General features: G+C 36.3%; 1 protein-coding gene across 1 annotated transcript in view; it reads right to left on the bottom strand.

The window, feature by feature from the left end:
- Window positions 1-18,259, bottom strand: part of LOC136823867 (ubiquitin carboxyl-terminal hydrolase 7-like) — a 39,446-nt gene continuing 21,187 nt past the window's right edge. The window contains exons 13-32 of the mRNA XM_067080023.1: window positions 16,387-16,469; window positions 15,389-15,498; window positions 14,050-14,156; window positions 13,365-13,420; window positions 12,838-12,982; window positions 12,347-12,416; window positions 11,295-11,426; window positions 11,072-11,135; window positions 9,748-10,134; window positions 8,852-8,949; window positions 8,124-8,180; window positions 7,489-7,656; window positions 6,425-6,530; window positions 5,883-5,960; window positions 4,128-4,325; window positions 3,793-3,861; window positions 3,300-3,347; window positions 1,903-1,974; window positions 1,377-1,425; window positions 1-764 (exon numbers count right to left, since the gene is read on the bottom strand). Coding sequence (XP_066936124.1) covers window positions 625-764; window positions 1,377-1,425; window positions 1,903-1,974; window positions 3,300-3,347; window positions 3,793-3,861; window positions 4,128-4,325; window positions 5,883-5,960; window positions 6,425-6,530; window positions 7,489-7,656; window positions 8,124-8,180; window positions 8,852-8,949; window positions 9,748-10,134; window positions 11,072-11,135; window positions 11,295-11,426; window positions 12,347-12,416; window positions 12,838-12,982; window positions 13,365-13,420; window positions 14,050-14,156; window positions 15,389-15,498; window positions 16,387-16,469 — 2,237 coding nt within the window. The 3' untranslated portion in view covers window positions 1-624. The remainder of the gene's footprint in view (window positions 765-1,376; window positions 1,426-1,902; window positions 1,975-3,299; window positions 3,348-3,792; window positions 3,862-4,127; window positions 4,326-5,882; window positions 5,961-6,424; window positions 6,531-7,488; window positions 7,657-8,123; window positions 8,181-8,851; window positions 8,950-9,747; window positions 10,135-11,071; window positions 11,136-11,294; window positions 11,427-12,346; window positions 12,417-12,837; window positions 12,983-13,364; window positions 13,421-14,049; window positions 14,157-15,388; window positions 15,499-16,386; window positions 16,470-18,259) is intronic.

Genomic DNA, 18,259 nt, shown 5'->3' with positions numbered 1-18,259 from the left:
TCTGCTGAATCTGCTCTTTAGCAATGCTAATTAAACTAATTAAACTAAAATCTAAATAAATGATTTTATTAGTTGAAAAACATCTCATTGTAAAATCGTGCGAGAATTTCTAAAAAAATTGACCAATATTTTATAACATTTTGATAGCTAGCCAGAATTAATTTAAACATAATATCCACCTAAAAGCTAACCAAGTAGACTAAAAATCTGTCAAGTCGTGGTTAAAAACATTGAAAGTGTCCACAACAACATAAAATTTCCATTTGATGGTCAACTTTGTGATGTGGTGGTCTGTTTTTATTGAATATAAAAATGGTTCGAAGATTTTGTTTTCAAATTAACGAACAATTTCTTCCAGTGAATTATTGTTATGGTTGAAGAGTTGTTGAATTCCAATTGGTTTGTTTATTCGACTGTTTGAATGAAGCTAAGAGAATTGTCAGTTTTCTTGCGCTTTTAATAAATAAAAAAGACTTTTCTTTTTATGGAACTGAAACAGAATGAATCATTATTGCCAATCGTGGATGAGCGAGGCAAGTTAAAGGTGAAGTGGTTTGAACAATCGAGGATATCCCGTGGACGAGCGCACATAAACACGTGCGAGTGTGAGATTCGAAGTCAGTCTCAGTTGTGAATTTTGATAGCTTTTTCAGTGTATGCGTATCTGGTCCTCTTGGGAGCTTTGTTGACGTGATCGAGACCAAGACAAAGTGGTTGAGGCGTATCTCTGGTGAATTCACTCGTCTGTAGTGGACGATCCGGCTCTGCAAACAAGATAACATAGATAAGTATATTTGGTGGCTATCGGCAGAGCTGGAAGTAAGGCGGGAGTGTATGCTCTTTTCTATTTGCGCTAGACCAAGACGCCTACTCTCAACTCCGAGTGACTTGCCGCCTAGATTACCCAATTTAAGCTACTCTTTTGTTTAGTTGGCGATGGCCGGGGATCGAACACACGACCCTTGGATTGAAAGGCGAATGCTCTACCCAGCGAGCTATCCGGTCAGTAGAAAAAGAAACAAGTTCAACATGCTTTGGTATTCACCCGTCAAATTCTAGTTTAACTGTAATCCATCCACCCTTTTTGACTAAACGTCATTGCTCCGAGCCAATATCGCATTCATAGAGTAAATTGAAAGAAGTTAAAGTTGAATTCATGGTAAAATCTGCACTATTTTGAAAATTGTCTTCCCGAAACTTTCCCACCAAAAAAAAGTTACTGTTGATTGGAACCTTTTTACAATGAACTCTATGATTAAAAATCACTTCAAAAAGCGGATAGGGTTTGACCAATTCTAATGAGGCCTTGTGAAAGTCGGCTGTAACAGCACTCATCAAAAGTTTATAAAAATAAGAAAGAGAACTTATCAGCTTACCGTCGGGGAAATACGTTAATTTGCCCATCGCCACCAAGCAGAATTTGATCTGGAAATGAAATGATGGTCATTAGAAGATTAGAATAATTTCAAGTCTTTAATTGGCTAGAAGTATCACTCTTCAATTCTGCTAAAACAATCAAGTCTCAGCAGTCACTGGCAGACCAGCTTCGGTAAAATCAAGTCAGTATACAAGTCAGTAGAATTTGTCAAATGGAATTCAATTTTTGACTATATTGTTCTACTATTCGAAACGCTCCCTTATTCGATGTAAATGCTATTTATAATATGCACCACTGCAATGTCTTCTGGCATTACATCACGGACCCAACAGCTGATTGGTTGTAAGTGACGTAAAATCAGTCAATACGTCAATTTCAACCAATCAGCTGTTGGGTCCGTGGAAGAAATTGCAATGGTGCATATCATATCATAATTCCCCCTTGAAAATCAAATTAGAGTACGTACGATTTGAAATTTTTTCTAAACATTCGTTGAAAATGACAAAGGACAAGTCTTATCTCACCTTATCAAATTCTTTTTCAGGCAATCCAAGTTTTTCACGCACGCGCTCTTGAAGTGTGGCAATCGTTTCACCCTGAAAACAAGATAAATTCATTATTACATACTATCTACAAACTAGCTCAAATACAAAGATTTTGGAAGATGTGTTTTTCTTAATGAGCCCTCCTCATATTGAAATGCATTCCTATTCCGACTTCTGATCCGAGCAGTTTTAACTCATTGAACACATTCCTATCTTTCACTAGGAGAAAGCATCTAGGGTGGGATATGGTAATGGTAATGACCTGGAAAGTACTTTAAGTGGATAAATTTTCGCGTGTACTAATTCTCGCGAGACGAGAATTTAAAGATTTCACGTGGATTAAATTTCGTGAAAATTGTCTTCTTTATTTAATTTCGCGACTATATAAATTGTAACTAGATAAGAGATGTGTTTTTTAATCGAACAAAGGCAGACAAAGTCACTCAAAAGCTTTCAAAAAACTTCAAAGAAAGTACTAGAGTTTATAATTGAAGTAAACTGAAGTTGAACACTCGTAATAATTCTTTTTTTGATTTCGCGAACTTTTATTTTCGCGATTGTAATATTAAAAAACTTGAAAGAGGTCCCACCAGACCCTTGAGAATTTTACAGTTTTACTACCTTTGTCTTTTTTATCTTTTAACGATCTTTTAATAATCTTCCATCACATGTTTTAATCACTTTTTAATGAATCAGAATTTTTTCTTGTACATAAATTTCTTTTCAACACTGTTTTTAGTCACATCTGATGATTGTACGTAAGTGCATGAAACTTTTAGTTATGTTTTTAACATTTTGATTTTTGGAAAATACATATTTATAATCCAAACAAATGAAATTACCCCTTCTAGTTCGAATTAGCGAGTGTCAACTGTATGGATAATCAGAGGCGAAATCTCCACAAAAGATGCCAATTCATATTCAAAATTTTAAGCCAATTGGATAAATATTTACGAAAGTTAAATTTGGCAAAGTTGGCGAATTTTGTCAAAAATCGTTAAATTAAATCCCTGCCAAAATTTCAAAAATCGGCCATTCGCCAAATTAAATCCCCGCCAAATTTAACGATTTTTTTTAAAGATAGAAATTATATGGAGAATATGCATTTCTTAGTAAAATACCACGTATCTTTTAGTTTACCAGAGATTAAAACCTCATTCGTCAAATTAAATCCCCGCCAAAATTTATCCACTTAAGGTATCAAATAGTTTCGTTTTTTGGAGCGGGCTATGGGCCCGATTTGTAAAACTAAACCACCCTAACCCCATATAAAGACCCAATTTTAAAACTCTCAACCTTGAAGAGTTATATCGGTGTTGACAAAGAAAAAAAAGAAAAAAAGAAAAAAAGAAAAAAAGAAAAAAGCTTTCACTTACATCACTTAGCTTCACGAAAAACGGAGTTCCAAAAGCCGTGAACAATTCCTGAAAAGAGATAATCAAAACAAAGTAATTAAAAATTTGGACATGGCAAAATCGATTTCTAACTCCTTGTCTTTCGACTTTTGCTACCCTTAACTTAATTCGGACCATGTCGTTTGATATTCGAAAAAAAAGATCTTTTCACACTGCATTTTATGTTCTAGCCTTATTTAAAATTTCAAACTCCCCGCATGAGCATGTCAATGGATGTCCAATTTCAATGTTCAAAAACTAATAAGCTCTTACTAAGCTCATTTGACGTCAATCGATACTCCAATTATCAATCGGTATGGCGAGAGTGATATATCAATGAAAGTAGAGAGTCTATCACCACCCTTCCCTAAAATATTGCCTGGAAGTGATTGGGAGTCCAGACAATTTTTTATGCCTGTAAACGTCCTGTTTTGTTTATCACATTTTAGGATTGCATTGGGAGAACTTTTCTTACCTTTTGAAAATGCATAACGGGAATAAGAATCGAGTTGGGTTCCATGATAATCTCCTCCTGTGGTATGGCCTACAATGAAAATAGAAATAAAAATGGATGTAAAAAAAATGGAAGAACGAATTGGTAAAAATCAAGCGTTTTCTAAGACTTTTGAAGGAAAAATTTTTTAACTCAAATGTACCCCAGCTGGCACACAACGTTTTTTTGACGTTTATCTAACGTTCACAACGTCCATATAACGTTAGTTGAACGTTGAAACAACGTCGTGTGCCAGCTGGGACGGATTCCGGATAAGTTGTAATAATGTAGATGGTTCTTAATGCCAATCAACCTACCTCTATTCGATACGTTTTGGGAGCTTGTAGCACGAGTGAATCTAAACTTGTCCCATTGGGAACGACGCGATGGATTTTGAATTGCGCAATTTCAACAAGTCTCAGTTTGTCGGCCGGATTGACTGGTAGAAATTCACGAGATTCTTCCAGGAGATTCTTGACGAAACCTGCCTTGTCAACGGGTATGAGTAAATCTCGCTAGAAAGAAGAGAGGAAAAGAAATCGTAATTATGTAGCGCTATGCAGTACTTTAATCGGATTACTTCGGAGTAATCGGATTAATTTTCGCAAGATCAAATATCAAGAGTTGAAAAAATCGCGAAAATTTTGGATTCATTTCCCCGTACCATTACTGTAGTGTTCGAAAAATTCACATGAATTTACTTTAAAGAATCAGCAAAAGAATTGTTGAAGCTGACCCTGTAAACGCCAAAAAATAACACATTGACAAATTTCCGTCAGGAATCTCAGCTAATTTCGCGAGTTTTATTTCGCGAAAATGGCAAAAATTCGCTAAAACATAAAATTATATTGATCTCGCGGAAATTTATCCAAGTATAATAACGGATCTTAAAACCAACCAATATCACTTTTTATTGAAATCTTAACAATCATCTCTACTCCAACTTAATTGTCTTAAGGGAGCCTTGGGAAAGACAGGGTATGGAAATGAGGTGAGCGAGATAGATAAAAATTCAGGCAGTTCCACTTTCAAACAAAAGTTGGTGGAAGAACCACGAAGAAACTTAAACTTCGACCAATATTATTAAAGAAGTTGTCACAAAGTACTTTAGGCGTACAAACTTTCGCGAGCAGAAACTTTCACGAGGTATGAAAATCGCGAAATTTGCGATATTTACTTTCGCGAAATTTGCGACATTTACATTCGCGAATTTAAGGAAAAAAGTTTTTCGCGAGCATAAACTTTCGTGAATCGTTGGATAAACATGAGAATTTTCGAATAAAAATTGCCTTAAAAGTGAAAAATATTCCTTAAATCCGCTAAAGACGGTTGCTCTTCGACTTTAAAAAGCCATTAAAGGATAATAATATGCCGAAAATTTAATATTCATTACGATTTCGAGGTTTTTCAAAAACATTTACTTTCACGAAAAAGGCCAAAATTCGCGAAAATTGCGAAAGTTTCTGCTCGCGAAAGTTTGTACACCTAAAGTAAGTAAAACATTTTCACCTATCTTGTCAACAGTGATCAAAGCGAGTTTTTTGACTGAGACGGAAAATGGATTTCAAACACCAAATGAGCACCATGAAACTTTGGTAAATTACACGTTTTTTTTTTTATTAGAACACCTAAAATTTGGCTGAGCCTGGATGTGCTTATTTTTTTAGCAATTTTCAGCCTAAAATGTTCTTAAATGCGTTCTTAATTTTTCAGACTACTCTAAATCGACAATATGATACAAAATAAAGAGCACTTGAATTTGGCAAAATTTGGACAATATTTGACTCTCGACTTTTGAAGATTCACCCCTAAATTCTGTTAAAACTGCTTAAAAAGAAGAAAAAATTGTAGTTTCTTGTCATTTTTTTCCAAACCGAGGCTGGGCATGTTCTTAAGATGTTCTTAATTTTTCGACGAATTTCAGCCTATATGTTCTTATAAACTAGGTTCTAATAAAAAAAAAAACGTGTATGCATAATTTTGAGACAAAAAATATACTCCACTGAGACGGAGATGGACTGAGAAATTTTGACATTGTGTTAAAGGGTCCACTATGGAGATAAAAAATTTACCTCGTCTTTGAGCTCAGCGTTGATGAAAGTGCATTTAAATTGGATCTTGTTTTCTAGCTCGTCGATGGACATCGTCAACTGTATTCAAAGAAGGAGGAAGATGACATTTGAATATTTAGTTGGATAGTTTTAAGAATAAAAGGCTCAAAATTGTAATAACCTTGAAGATTTCTTCCCTAAAACCTCTCAGTATCAAATTTTGGTTCCGTTTCTGTTACCCCATATGAATTCTGCACATAATTGTTTTACTTTGAATTATCATGCAGAGGAAAATTTAAAGGCAAAGGATTTAAAGGAAACAATTTCGACGGTGTCTGCACACAAACCTGGCACGCCCGTCCTCAATTTCCAGGTTTAAACAATTTAAGAATCATTTTATCACAAGCAGTATTTGAACGCTCAAACTTTGTCGATAAAACTAGGAATTCTATCTGAGTGTCTATCTAGAAAACCCAGAGAAATTTTGATTTAAGAAAATAACGCCCCGGTAATGAGTTTACAATGTGATTTTGAAATATTAAATAGAAAGCGCGGCCACTCACCGTCTGATAGTATAGTTTTTTGGGACCTCTGCGAGCATTAGCAACCAAGTCTTTTAATTGACCTTCGTATGTGCATTTGATTGCGTTACCGGGATGGTCACGGTATCTGGAAGAAATGGGTAAGAATTTAATCTTTTAATTAGGTTTTCAGCAGAAGCAAAATGAAGACTTTGCGTCGTAAACTTTTTCAGAATGATACAAAATAAGTCTAATTTATCTAGAAGAATACCAGTAGTCGAAGCAAGGATTTTCGTTAGAAAGGAAAAGTAGCACATATCCTTATAGGCACGCAACGTCTTATGGGCATTCAATAGGCGGCTTTGAGACCTTTGGACGTCCTAGAAACGTACATTAGACGTCCAAAAGACGTTTGTGCCCATTTGGATATTTAAGATTTTGGTGAATTATGCAAAATTTCGAGACGGAATAGCATCTTTATATACTTCACTGAGACTTTTGACACTGGTAAAATAGGATACATACACTTGCAGAATTTCGAGACGGGGGAATATCATCTTTATATACTTCACTGAGACTTTTGACACTGGTAAAATAGGATACATACACTTGCAGAATTTCGAGACGGAATAGCATCTTTATATACTTCACTGAGACTTTTGACACTGGTAAATAGGATACATTCACTTGCAGAATTCCGAGACGGAATAGCCTCTTTATATACTTCACTGAGACTTTTGACACTGGTAAAATAGGATACATACACTTGCAGAATTTTGAGACGGAATAGCATCTTTATATACTTCACTGAGACTTTTGACACTGGTAAAATAGGATACATACACTTGCAGAATTTTGAGACGGAATAGCATCTTTATATACTTCACTGAGACTTTTGACACTGGTAAAATAGGATACATAACTTGCAGAATTTTGAGACGGAATAGCATCTTTATATACTTCACTGAGACTTTTGACACTGGTAAAATAGGATACATACACTTGCAGAATTTTGAGACGGAATAGCATTTTTATGAATATTAAGCTGGGACGGAAATCTGAGTGAGATGGAAGAACATTTAACACTGCTAGAATATGATACATACACTTGCGGTTTGAAGAACTGTATTTTCCTTGGATCAATATCAAGACATTTAGCAACGGTGGTTGCGATCTGTGAGTAATTCATTTTGAGATTTAGAATTTCCACGAAACCTGGGTCGTTCGGGTTGTTCTTGTCGCAAAACGTCATCGAAATTTGATGTTGTAAATCTCTGTTGAAAATGAGAATGAAATAGTGATCAAATGATTATTATCGTGAGATTAAACGTTATGAGAACAAACTATATAAGAACATGAGGCTTTGGTGGCCAATATAAGAACAAGTTATAAGAACATTTTATGGCTTTGCTATCCCAATTTCTTAGGAAATAGTACAAAAATTCTCACAAAGTTGTGAAAATAAGAGCATTTTTAGCCACCTCAATCATCATTTTTTATCTTTTTATCTTTGCCTAGTTCTCGCTTCCAATATCCTGTGCAATCGTGGAATTATTGCCACCCCCCCCAAAAAAAAATAAAATAAAAATCAAGTAAAAAATACAAGAGTAGAAAACAAAAAGTAAAAGTGATAGAATGTTTATCAAGATTGAACTGTCAAAATATTGACCCCCTTCCCCAAATATAGAAAATAAAGAATACTTATGAATGGTAAAATAGCTGAAAAACAAACAAAACATACTTGAAATATTCGACGGGTGTTGGTATTTCGTATTTCTCATGAAGATTTGGTTCATCTCTATAAAAAGAAGTTGAATAGAATTACAGTAATTAAACAACTTTAATAACTATTGGGCTTTTCCAGAAAAAAAACGTATACCCCCTGTTGAGGAGGTCCATCCCTCTGTGGTTGGAAATGCTGCAACCCCTTGGAATTCCAGGCAATTTCAGGTTTAAACCCCTCTGGAATTCTGAATTTTAGTAGGATTTAAAAAGCTTTCCCCACGGAATTCCATTTATTTTAGGCAGATTTTTGCATCTCCCTATGGAATTCCGCCACATATCAAACCTTACCCCCTTGGAACGGAAATAGACCTCCTTAACAGGGGGTATACGGTTTTTTTTTGGAAGTTTGGAAAACATCTCAATAAACCTCCACATCACGATCAGGAGCACAAAGTAAAACTTTATTTGATCAATTTTTAGAATCAATTTCGCTAGCGATCGTACAAGAGTAGGCAGTTAAAAAGGCCGACTATCAATCATAGACGGCTAACTTTCTGCCCTCTCTATTCTAAAGTAGACAAAATAGAAAAAAAGTGAGCAGAAAGTTGGCGGCTAAATCCTTGCTTGAAAACGATTGAAAAAGTCATTGTATTGAGGTTAACAGAGGGAGAGGCAGCGACTTTAGAAAGACTTTATACCCACTTTAATTCCATTCAGAATAGGAAGGGGCTAAAAAGGACTCACGCTTGGTAGCAGATGATATCACCATCCATGAGGTCTTGAACTACCTCCTCGAATTTCTTATCCGTCCGTGTTTGCTCCGTTTGACCAGTTTTGATTTCCTGGAAAATTGAAAGAACGTCAAAGTGTTATCACAAGCCAATTTTTAAGACCAATTTTAATCCTCCCAGCAAACGAAACGAAATCTTGTATCAATACACTCTTCTCGGGATGTATAAAATAATTGCAAACCTCGTTCTCAAAATCTTGTTGCTACGATACTTCAACGTCGTCAGGCATTATTAATATTTGAAAGCGTTGGGGGTTTATTATCAAAATTGAAAACGGGAAAACACACTACATTTTTAAATGTCGTTTGAAGTAATTATTTCATTTGAAAACGAGGCCTGTAATGCTATTGATTTATCTCGAGAAGTGTGTATTCATGATATGCATCATTGCAATGTCTTCCATTCCACCCAATAGCTGATTGGTTCAAAGTGACGTATTGACTGATTTTACGTCACTTACAACCAATCAGCTGTTGGGTCCATGATGTAATGTCAGAAGACATTGCAGTGGTACATATCATGAATTAACGACTTCCCTGTTTTTGAAAATCTTTGAACTGTTTCCAGATTTCGGCCTCAAATTTTTGATTGGATCTACGTTAACGCTGTATCGGCCAACAAAATTTCATCAGGCTCACTCTTTTGCAACCATTGAAGAAATGTTGAAACTTTAAAATCTAAATCCAAAAGCTATGGAATTTTTTCTCCTAAGAATTCGATCCCTGAACCCTTAATCTGTCACGTGGTCGTGTGTCCCAAAAAAGGCGGAAAATGTTTATAAAAAGTGAAATCCATCCTTTTCGAGGCACACTGTACAGAAAATATGGTGTATTGTAATTCATAACTTACCTCGAAAAATAGAAGTTTGGTTCCTTTGGGAAGACCAGCTCTTTCACAGAGCATCGGGAACAAACTGGTTGGCAACGACCGCAAATCAACGTACGAATGTCCACAATAAGACATGGTCCTCGTCCGAGGGTCGTAAAATTTGAAAAATAAATTCACTTCATTTTTAGTGTCGAAATCGGGTAGCGACGTGGCTCCACTTTCGACGTCTATTGTCTCTAAGAATGCTAACATTAACGTTTCGTTATCGTTGGCGTAAAAAATATCGATATCATCGTTACTTTCGAAGCGTCTTTTATCTTCGTTACGAACTTCGATGAAAGCCGGCCGTGTAGTGTTGTTGGCTCGTTTTTGGAATATCCACAATTTGCACTGTGACGCCGTGTAACCCTAAGAGATTAAAAGCATAATGCATTGGTTAACGCATGGATTTTCGCTTTATGTCGTAATGGGGTTTGGACGGCTTCTTAATTCATGACGTAACGTTTTCTACGGAAAATTGTTCGAAAAACCGGGATGTTTCCGTAGAAAACATTACGTCATGCATAATTATCAATAATTAAGAATCCACTCATTTCTATCACAACATGCAGCGTAATGGATTCCATGATCATTTTTCGATACAGAAATGCGGAAACTGAAAAAAATCTGATAAATTCGCTGGGATAGAAATCCCCTCTGACAGGGAAGAACTTTTCTCGTGCAGCTGCGTGCAGACATTTGACCAAAGGTTTAATGGTATGGTGATATTATGCTGAAATTTCGAATTTCGGAGCATTTTCATAGATAGCTGAGTGGCTGACAGAGGAACCCGTGAAATGAATGCGAAAGACCGTGTCTAACTCTTAAAAGTCCTAGATTACTCAGCTATTCACGTAAAATCTCGACTCTATCCTAGGAGATTAACAGTATCAACGGAAGCCTCCATTATAAACGGTATGACGTTATTATTAAGTTTGTAAGAAAGCACGAAACTCTAAGATTGCAAAGGAGCATTTCTTCTCGATCTTGTTATCACAGAATGGTCCAGAACAGGTTGGCAAACGGGATAAGGGACAGTTCTCGAAAAATGAATGCCGAGTGGCTAAAGGCGTCAGCATTCGCGTTCGTATCACTGCTCCTTCCGAAGCTCCGTTCAGTTCATAGCCGAGCCGGCTGGCCGTAAACACGTAAAAACAATCGAAAGACCGCTTAAAAGTCTTAGATTACTGGGCTATCCCTTTCTTTTTATCCCACGTAAAAAGTATCGACTGTAAAAAAATAGTAAAGCCATCGCGTATAGAATATAACATGCGTATCAACTTGAAGTTGGTGGGAGGAAGCTTACGAATGATTCTGCAATGATTTTCGTAGCGTCTTTCAATTTCTCTTTACGTTGAATCTTGAAACAGCTAAAATCAAAAGAGAAAACAGTTGAAATCAAAACTAAATCAAAATTTGAAATAAAAATTGAAGACTTGAAATATAGCACAGTTGTTACAGCAAGGTTTTTAGTTCGAGACAAAATTTAAGTAAAATTTAAGTAAAATTCAAATAAAATTCCAACATACCTTTGTTTACAGGTTTCGAGGTTGAAGAGATCGTTTCCTGTCCACGTGGCGAAACTGTCTTCTGTTAGGACTTGTACGTCCATGTATAAATGTGCTTCACTCCGCTCTTTACGGCGCTGTGCTTCGATACGTCTACAATGATTGAAAGGGAGCTTTTTAACAATATAGTGGAGTCTCTATAAATCGAACCTCTCAAACCCGAAATGTTCCTTCACTCGGATAATGTCTTATGGTCCCTTCAGTTAGCAATGCTTTATAAACCTTACTCCATAACTCGAAATTTCCTTAACTCGAGCAAATTTGTGTTCCTCGGGCGTGTTCGAGTTATAGAGACTCCACTGTACTTTAGTTAAGCGTTTTCTTTTTATCGAAATTACACTTATGAGTACGTTTCAGTGCATGATGACTTCAAATGGGTAGATATCAAATTTGAGACCAATTGTAGGTAGAGTACTGTACCACAGTAGCGACCGTAGCATGAAGGTAGAGCATCCAGCTACGGTGCGCAAGGTTGTGGGTTCGATCCTCAGCCGGGTCATACCAAAGATTCCTAAAATGGTACTTGATGCCTCTCTCCTTGATGCTCGGCAAGTAAAGAGACGGATCAAGGGTAAGTGGAAAATTTCAGGGAAAGGAGTGGCGCCCTCCCCTACCTTCGGGTAGACAGCCATACGAAAAGGGAGCCTTCGGGTCGCCCTCGACTGCGGTCGCAAACTTACTTACTGTACCACTACGGGAAAAAATATGAATAATGTTTTTCTCTGTACAGATGGTTCACATCAACCAATAGGGTAATAACCCTAGCGGGATAGGAGAGGAGTAAGCTTCTACTTCCCAGACAGTTAAGATTCCACCCTGACATGTCCAGAAGATTTCCGCTATTTTTCCCGGGATAGCAGGTATGAAAATGGAAAGAGTCTTTTTTTTAAAGGTACGGAAAATGTTTGCCTAACTAACTTCTCCTCTGGAAAAGTGGCAGTGGAAAAGTCCGGGAAGTTGGTGGTCTTATTATGTTGACATAAAACAATTAATATACGCATGCGTGTGCTTACTTCTCTTCTTGAAATTTATTTGTCAGGTGATCTGGAATGTCGTTCTCATTGACGTCTTGCAATATATCTTCTGCAAAACGAAAACTTAGAAACATTACGACATTTAATTTATGCAATATAAAATCCCCAGTAAGTTGCAAAATTTAAAAAAGGAATGGTACTGAGTAAGGTAAAAGGTGTTTTTGTTCTTTCTTTTTGTTATCTTATTTCAAACGGATTTCTTCCAAAAAACCTTTGAAGTGAGTTGCGAATTGTGAAATTGGTTTAAAGAGGAAAATCACTTGCAATATTTGGAAAAGGTTAGACAGGGAATATATCTAAATTCCAAGTCACTATGTGATATCAGAAGTACCGCAATCAATTTTTTTTTTCTTTTACTAAAGATATTGTTAACTAACGGGCGAATACAACTTGGGCGACCCAAAAAAACCTTATAAAGCCTAAATTTATTTTAAATGACGTAAGCAGATTGTTAGACAAGTTGAACTCACTTAAATTATCGGTTCGAATGTACGATAACATGTAGGCGTTGGTGCAATGTCGAATCGCAATCTCATCCTCGAAACCGCCGAAGTTGTTAACGATCGCCTCTTTCTTCGTCGCTTGTGAAACAACGTCGTCATCAAATTTGTACCACTGGAGAAAAAGAAATTACTTAAGAAATTAACAATCCTACTACAGGTGATGCTCTCTAACTCGATTTTCAAGGCGAATTCGATTGTCATTTCCTTTTTTTTATTAATAAAGTATGATACAGTCAATTGAAGTATAACATATTCAAAAGATAAAACGAATATGATAAAAATAATATATATCGAATAAAGGAAGGGTATCGAATAGTAGAGCGTCGTTTATACGAGTTTGTTGTTTACGGCGACTCTCAATGTAATCAAATAATGGATGGTATTGAATAGTAGAACGTCGAATGTGAGAGCGTCAACTGCAGTTGCAAAAAAAACATAACTGGAGAACAGAAACCTAAGTAATCGAGAATCAAATAGATGGATAGAAATGTAACCTTTCCATCGCCTCTTTGGTTGATGTACACAACGTAATGTCCTCCGTGATTGTCACCTAAAGAAGAAAAAGGGTTGGTTGAGCTAAATGACACAATTTGAGAAGGTTAAAGATATCATGGTATAGGGAGGAGGCGCGCCTCTTATGATAACAAAGCAGAATTGACAAAAGTGCTCGTGCGGCGCAAATATATCCTTTAACTAATGATGTTCTTTAATTTTTAAGCAAATACAGCATTTTAAAAGTAGAATTCGTCATTTAACACAGGGAATAAATTATTTTACAAGAAAGTCGTTTAGAATCTTCGAATTTCTCGAGTTTGGAGACAAGAAGACATTTCTGGAACCTGGTAAGGATAGATTGAGTATTTGATAAGCAATTGCGAAAAAAGAACGAGGCTTGAAATGTTAGTAAGGTAGTGTTGCAACCAACTTTGGTTAATCTGGACGGGAAGTCTAAAAATTGACTCTAATTTCAAGAAAATCCTGTTTTAAAGCCTTGTTTTTATTTGAACGGAAATCCATGTTAGAAAATTCAACTAGACAGATTTTCGTCTACAGACGGAAAAGTTGTAACGCAGCAGAACGTTTATAGAAATCGGCCGACTTTTTTTCTAACGAAAAATTCTTAAATTTTAGTAATTCCTATGTTTAGGGATTATTCATTTGAAAAATTGCTTTCCTTACCACTGTGAACTAGAACGGCGTGTAAAGTGTATATAGGTTGGGGTTCAGATATTTTGGATTCTGCGTCCAGATATTGTGATAAATCTAACTGCTCTGGAAAAGCGTATCTGAAAGGAAAAGAGCGAAAGAAAAAGTCAATTCATAAGCCTAAACCTGGGCAGGATTTGAGGAAAAAAGGCATACAGCCCTCTCTTCTTAATTTGGAAGAGTTTTCATTGATAGAAAAATAAGGTCTTTTAGCACATAAAAACGTAAGAATACTTCAGATGGTGATAAAAGCATGAAATTTGGCACAGATGATCCTTAGAGGGTCTAAAACTTAATTTTAAACAGTAACACCAAATTTTTCCACCTGGCCACCTGCCAGATGACGTCATCAGCTGGGCAAAAATTTATTTTTTTGAAAATATTCAAAATCTGATGGTTCCAGCGGAAAGAGCATGAAATGCTGATGAAAATTGAGGTATAAAGCATGCCTTGAAAATCTTCCTATCAAAAGTTATGAAGGTTGAAAGTTTTGTGATGACGTCATCACAAGCCTTTCCAGGCAAAACTTAAAATCCTTGTAATTTTGGAACAAATTGACCAAATTTGATGTTTTATACATGAATTCATATTCAAACTCATTGCTTTTTCTGATTCTGATGTTCAAATTGAATTAAAAGCTTTAAATCCTACAGAATACTAAAACTTAGATTTTGAGACTTACAAGGCAAATCAACACAGCGTTCTCCCTTCAGGAACACAGTGTACAACTGACTTTTTTTTTTGGATGTATTAAGCCTTTCCATGTCGCTTAGACCCAAGCATCAGAAGGAATTTCTAATTTTGGTGTTACTGTTTGAAATTAAGTTTTAGACCCTCTAAGGATCATCTGTGCCAAATTTCATGCTTTTATCACCATCTGAAGTATTTTCGTGCTAACAGACCTCACTACGTGGGTTCATTGTGAAAAGAAAGGTAAAATCCGATTGGTTTAGCGCTGCCATTCAATCAATAATTCGAATTACTCTACGCGTAACACGTATGCATCTAAAGATTATGACTCCGTAAGAGAGCGGATTATCACATTCGCCACAAATCTTTTAGATTTCTTTCAGTTCTTTCAAATTTTAAAATTTTAATTAGCAGGGCGCCTAATTACCCAGGGCTGGGAATTGTACCTTATTTCAAAATTATTCAATAAACAGAAGGTCCTAATAAGGTCCAAAGGGAAAGGGTGTTGGAAAAAAAAAACAAGCAGGGGGCGTTTGTTAAGCACCTAAGAGTACAAAGGAAGTGATAACAAAAAATCATAATTTCATTCTTCTTCCGCTCTTTGTCGCAAAACAACACATACTTATCGTTGATTTTGTAGTTGGTGTCTGTTTGAGGGTCGTATTGGAAACGTAGTAAGTGTAGATGGAGGACGGGTGGAAAACGACGGAATATCACACCTTTCTTCGCATCCTGCAAACAAAGAGAAAAATTTGTATCATTTTTCTGGGTTGATATCATTTGAATACATACATATTTCGTCTCCATATTTCGAACACGAATTACGAATTATGGAGTAAGGTTTATGGATGGCCCAGTAATCTAGGACTTTTAGACGGTCTTTCAAGGGGTCCAGTTGGCTCGGCCTTTATAAAGGAAACCAATTTTCCAATTTTGAATGGGTGAGGGGGGGGGGGAATGAAAATTTGAATAGTAAAAGGGGGGGGAGAGGGGGGAAACATCGATAGTTGGCAAGTTTGGTGGGGGGAAGTGTGAAATCACTTCAACTTTATCTCAGCAACCAAGTTCAGTCCACATGATATCATGCGATTAGATCATGATTGAAAAATTAACCAATTTTCGTTCTATTTTGTCTAGCATTCCTTTTGCAGCAAAATTTTACGTTTGTGTCAGGTTGAAATTTGAGAAATTTATTTCGGTATATGGGGGGAACTGATATTTTCAGAATTTTCTGGGGGGAAAGCAAAAAAGAGGGGGGAAACTAAAAAACCGAAAGGTCATAGGGGAAAAAAAAGAGGGGTGAGATTTAAAAAAATCAAGAATTTAGTGGGGGGGAACAAACCCTGGAGGACACAATGGATTGGAAGGAGCGAAGATTCGCTCCAGTAACCCTTGGTCCCTTGGTTCCAGGAGCTGGCTTCATACAAAAATAAAGTTGACTCCCGTAAATTCGAACTCGAACAAGGAATCTTATTTGTTCAAGTAACATAGAAAATTGAATTATAGAGAGTATTTTAAGGGGATTCCCTCTGACGGGAACTGAGAATAAGTTGGAATTATAGAAAGATTCGCATGATAGAAGTTCGTCGAATAAGCGATAGTTGACTGTACACAACGAACCTGTAGACCGTGTTCACCAGCGTCGTATTTGTTATCACCATCTAGTGTTTCTGCTTTGATGTATTCGTCAAATGAATCGATCACTACAAAGAAAGAACAACGGAAAGGTAACATGATAATGTGAGTATGACCAGACGATCTCAATCGAACGGAATCGACGATCGAACCAGTCGAACCAAATCGAACGCAATCGAATCCCAATCGAATATTACCGCAATTTTCAGATTCGATTGATATTCGATTGCGTTCGATTGATGTTCGATTGCGTTCGATTGCGTTCGATCGTCGATTCATTGACCCCCAGATTGTTCATCGCATAATTTCTACGGGAAATCGAAAGTAATTTCATTCGGCTTGTGATATTTGAGAGCTTCGATGTTGGGAAGCTGCAAGAATAAAGCCCAGACGATCTCAATCGAACGGAATCGACGATCGAACCAGTCGAACAACAATCGAACCAATCGAATATTACCCAGAATTTTGACGTTCGATTTGGTTCAACTGGTTCGATCTTCGATTCCGTTCGATTGAGATCGTCTGGGTATGAACAAACTATTTATTCATGATATGCACCATTGCAAAGTCTTCTGACATTACATCACGGATCCAATAGCTTCTTGGTTGTAAAAGTGACGTAAAATCAGTCAATACGTCATTTTCAACCAATCAGCTGTTGGGTCCATGGATGACATTGTATGCATATCATGAATAAGGGTTACGTAATTAAGTTTGTGACTGCAGTCGAGAGCGACCCGAAGGCTTCTCTAAGGGTTAGAAGTAACAGTGCATTCGAGTTTGATTCATGTCTACGCCAAAAAAGTTATCCACAAAAATTGGTGAAAATGCTCTTCTTTTGAAGAGGTTTTTTCTTTATACAGGATATTAAAATTCTTACATATGATTTATGAATAGGACAAGTAGTATTAATTCGGAAAAAAACGCCCCTCCTAAAATCCAAAAAATTTAATAAACGCTCGGGGTGTTTATTTGAAATAAATATTTGGTATATTGAAAAACAATAAGATCGTTGACAATAAAAGCCAGTACATAAGAACTATAACATGAGTCTAAAACGGCCATTATGTTAACAGTATAGCAGCGATCGAATAGCCGTGAGATACAATGGAGTCTCTTCAACTCGAGCCTCTGTCTCTTTTACTTGGACAAGTTCTCTCGTCCATGTGCGTGTTCGAGCTATGGAGACTCGACGTAGTATAATTTCAAAGACAAAGAATTTTATATATCGATACTCTGCGTGACATCGCAATCGATAAATGACGATGGAAAGAAAATACACATTTTCTTCTTTATAAGCAACCAGGTGAAATTCGCCAAAATCTTTTTTCACTATCTCGCAAAGTAAGATAATATAAGCATGGCAAACGATAGCTCTTGACCCAATAAGCACAAATATGGTATAATATTAGGGGTGTGGTCAAAGTAAATTTTTCAGAAAATGAGCTAGAATGCTAAGCATCTCCAGCCCTGACCCGAAAGTTTGAGTTGCTTATAAAAACATTTGCAAGGAGAAGAACATAATTCTTGATGATATCTATGAACTTTCTATTACAAACAGGTAATTAAAATTTCATAGAATGGTGAGGAACATTTTCATCTCTCTTAATTTTCCATAATAAAATATCCATCTTCTTTGATATGATTATATAAACCTTTCTATTATCAATCCATATAGCGTTCTTCGAGGATCGAATTTACATGACAACGAGTGTTATCAAACAAAAATTGATGAAAAACCACTTAGACAGTTTGCTAGTTTGTATATATAACAGTAAGGCTTCTCGTTATCTTTAACTCTATTAAAATTAAACTTGGATTCGACTACAGGCTTTCAGGTATATGTTTTCTATTATTA

Source organism: Clytia hemisphaerica, unplaced genomic scaffold (assembly GCF_902728285.1).
Source record: "Clytia hemisphaerica strain Z4C2 unplaced genomic scaffold, Clytia hemisphaerica genome assembly, whole genome shotgun sequence".
Lineage (NCBI taxonomy): Eukaryota > Metazoa > Cnidaria > Hydrozoa > Leptothecata > Clytiidae > Clytia > Clytia hemisphaerica.
This window is presented reverse-complemented; position numbering and strand designations above follow the sequence as displayed.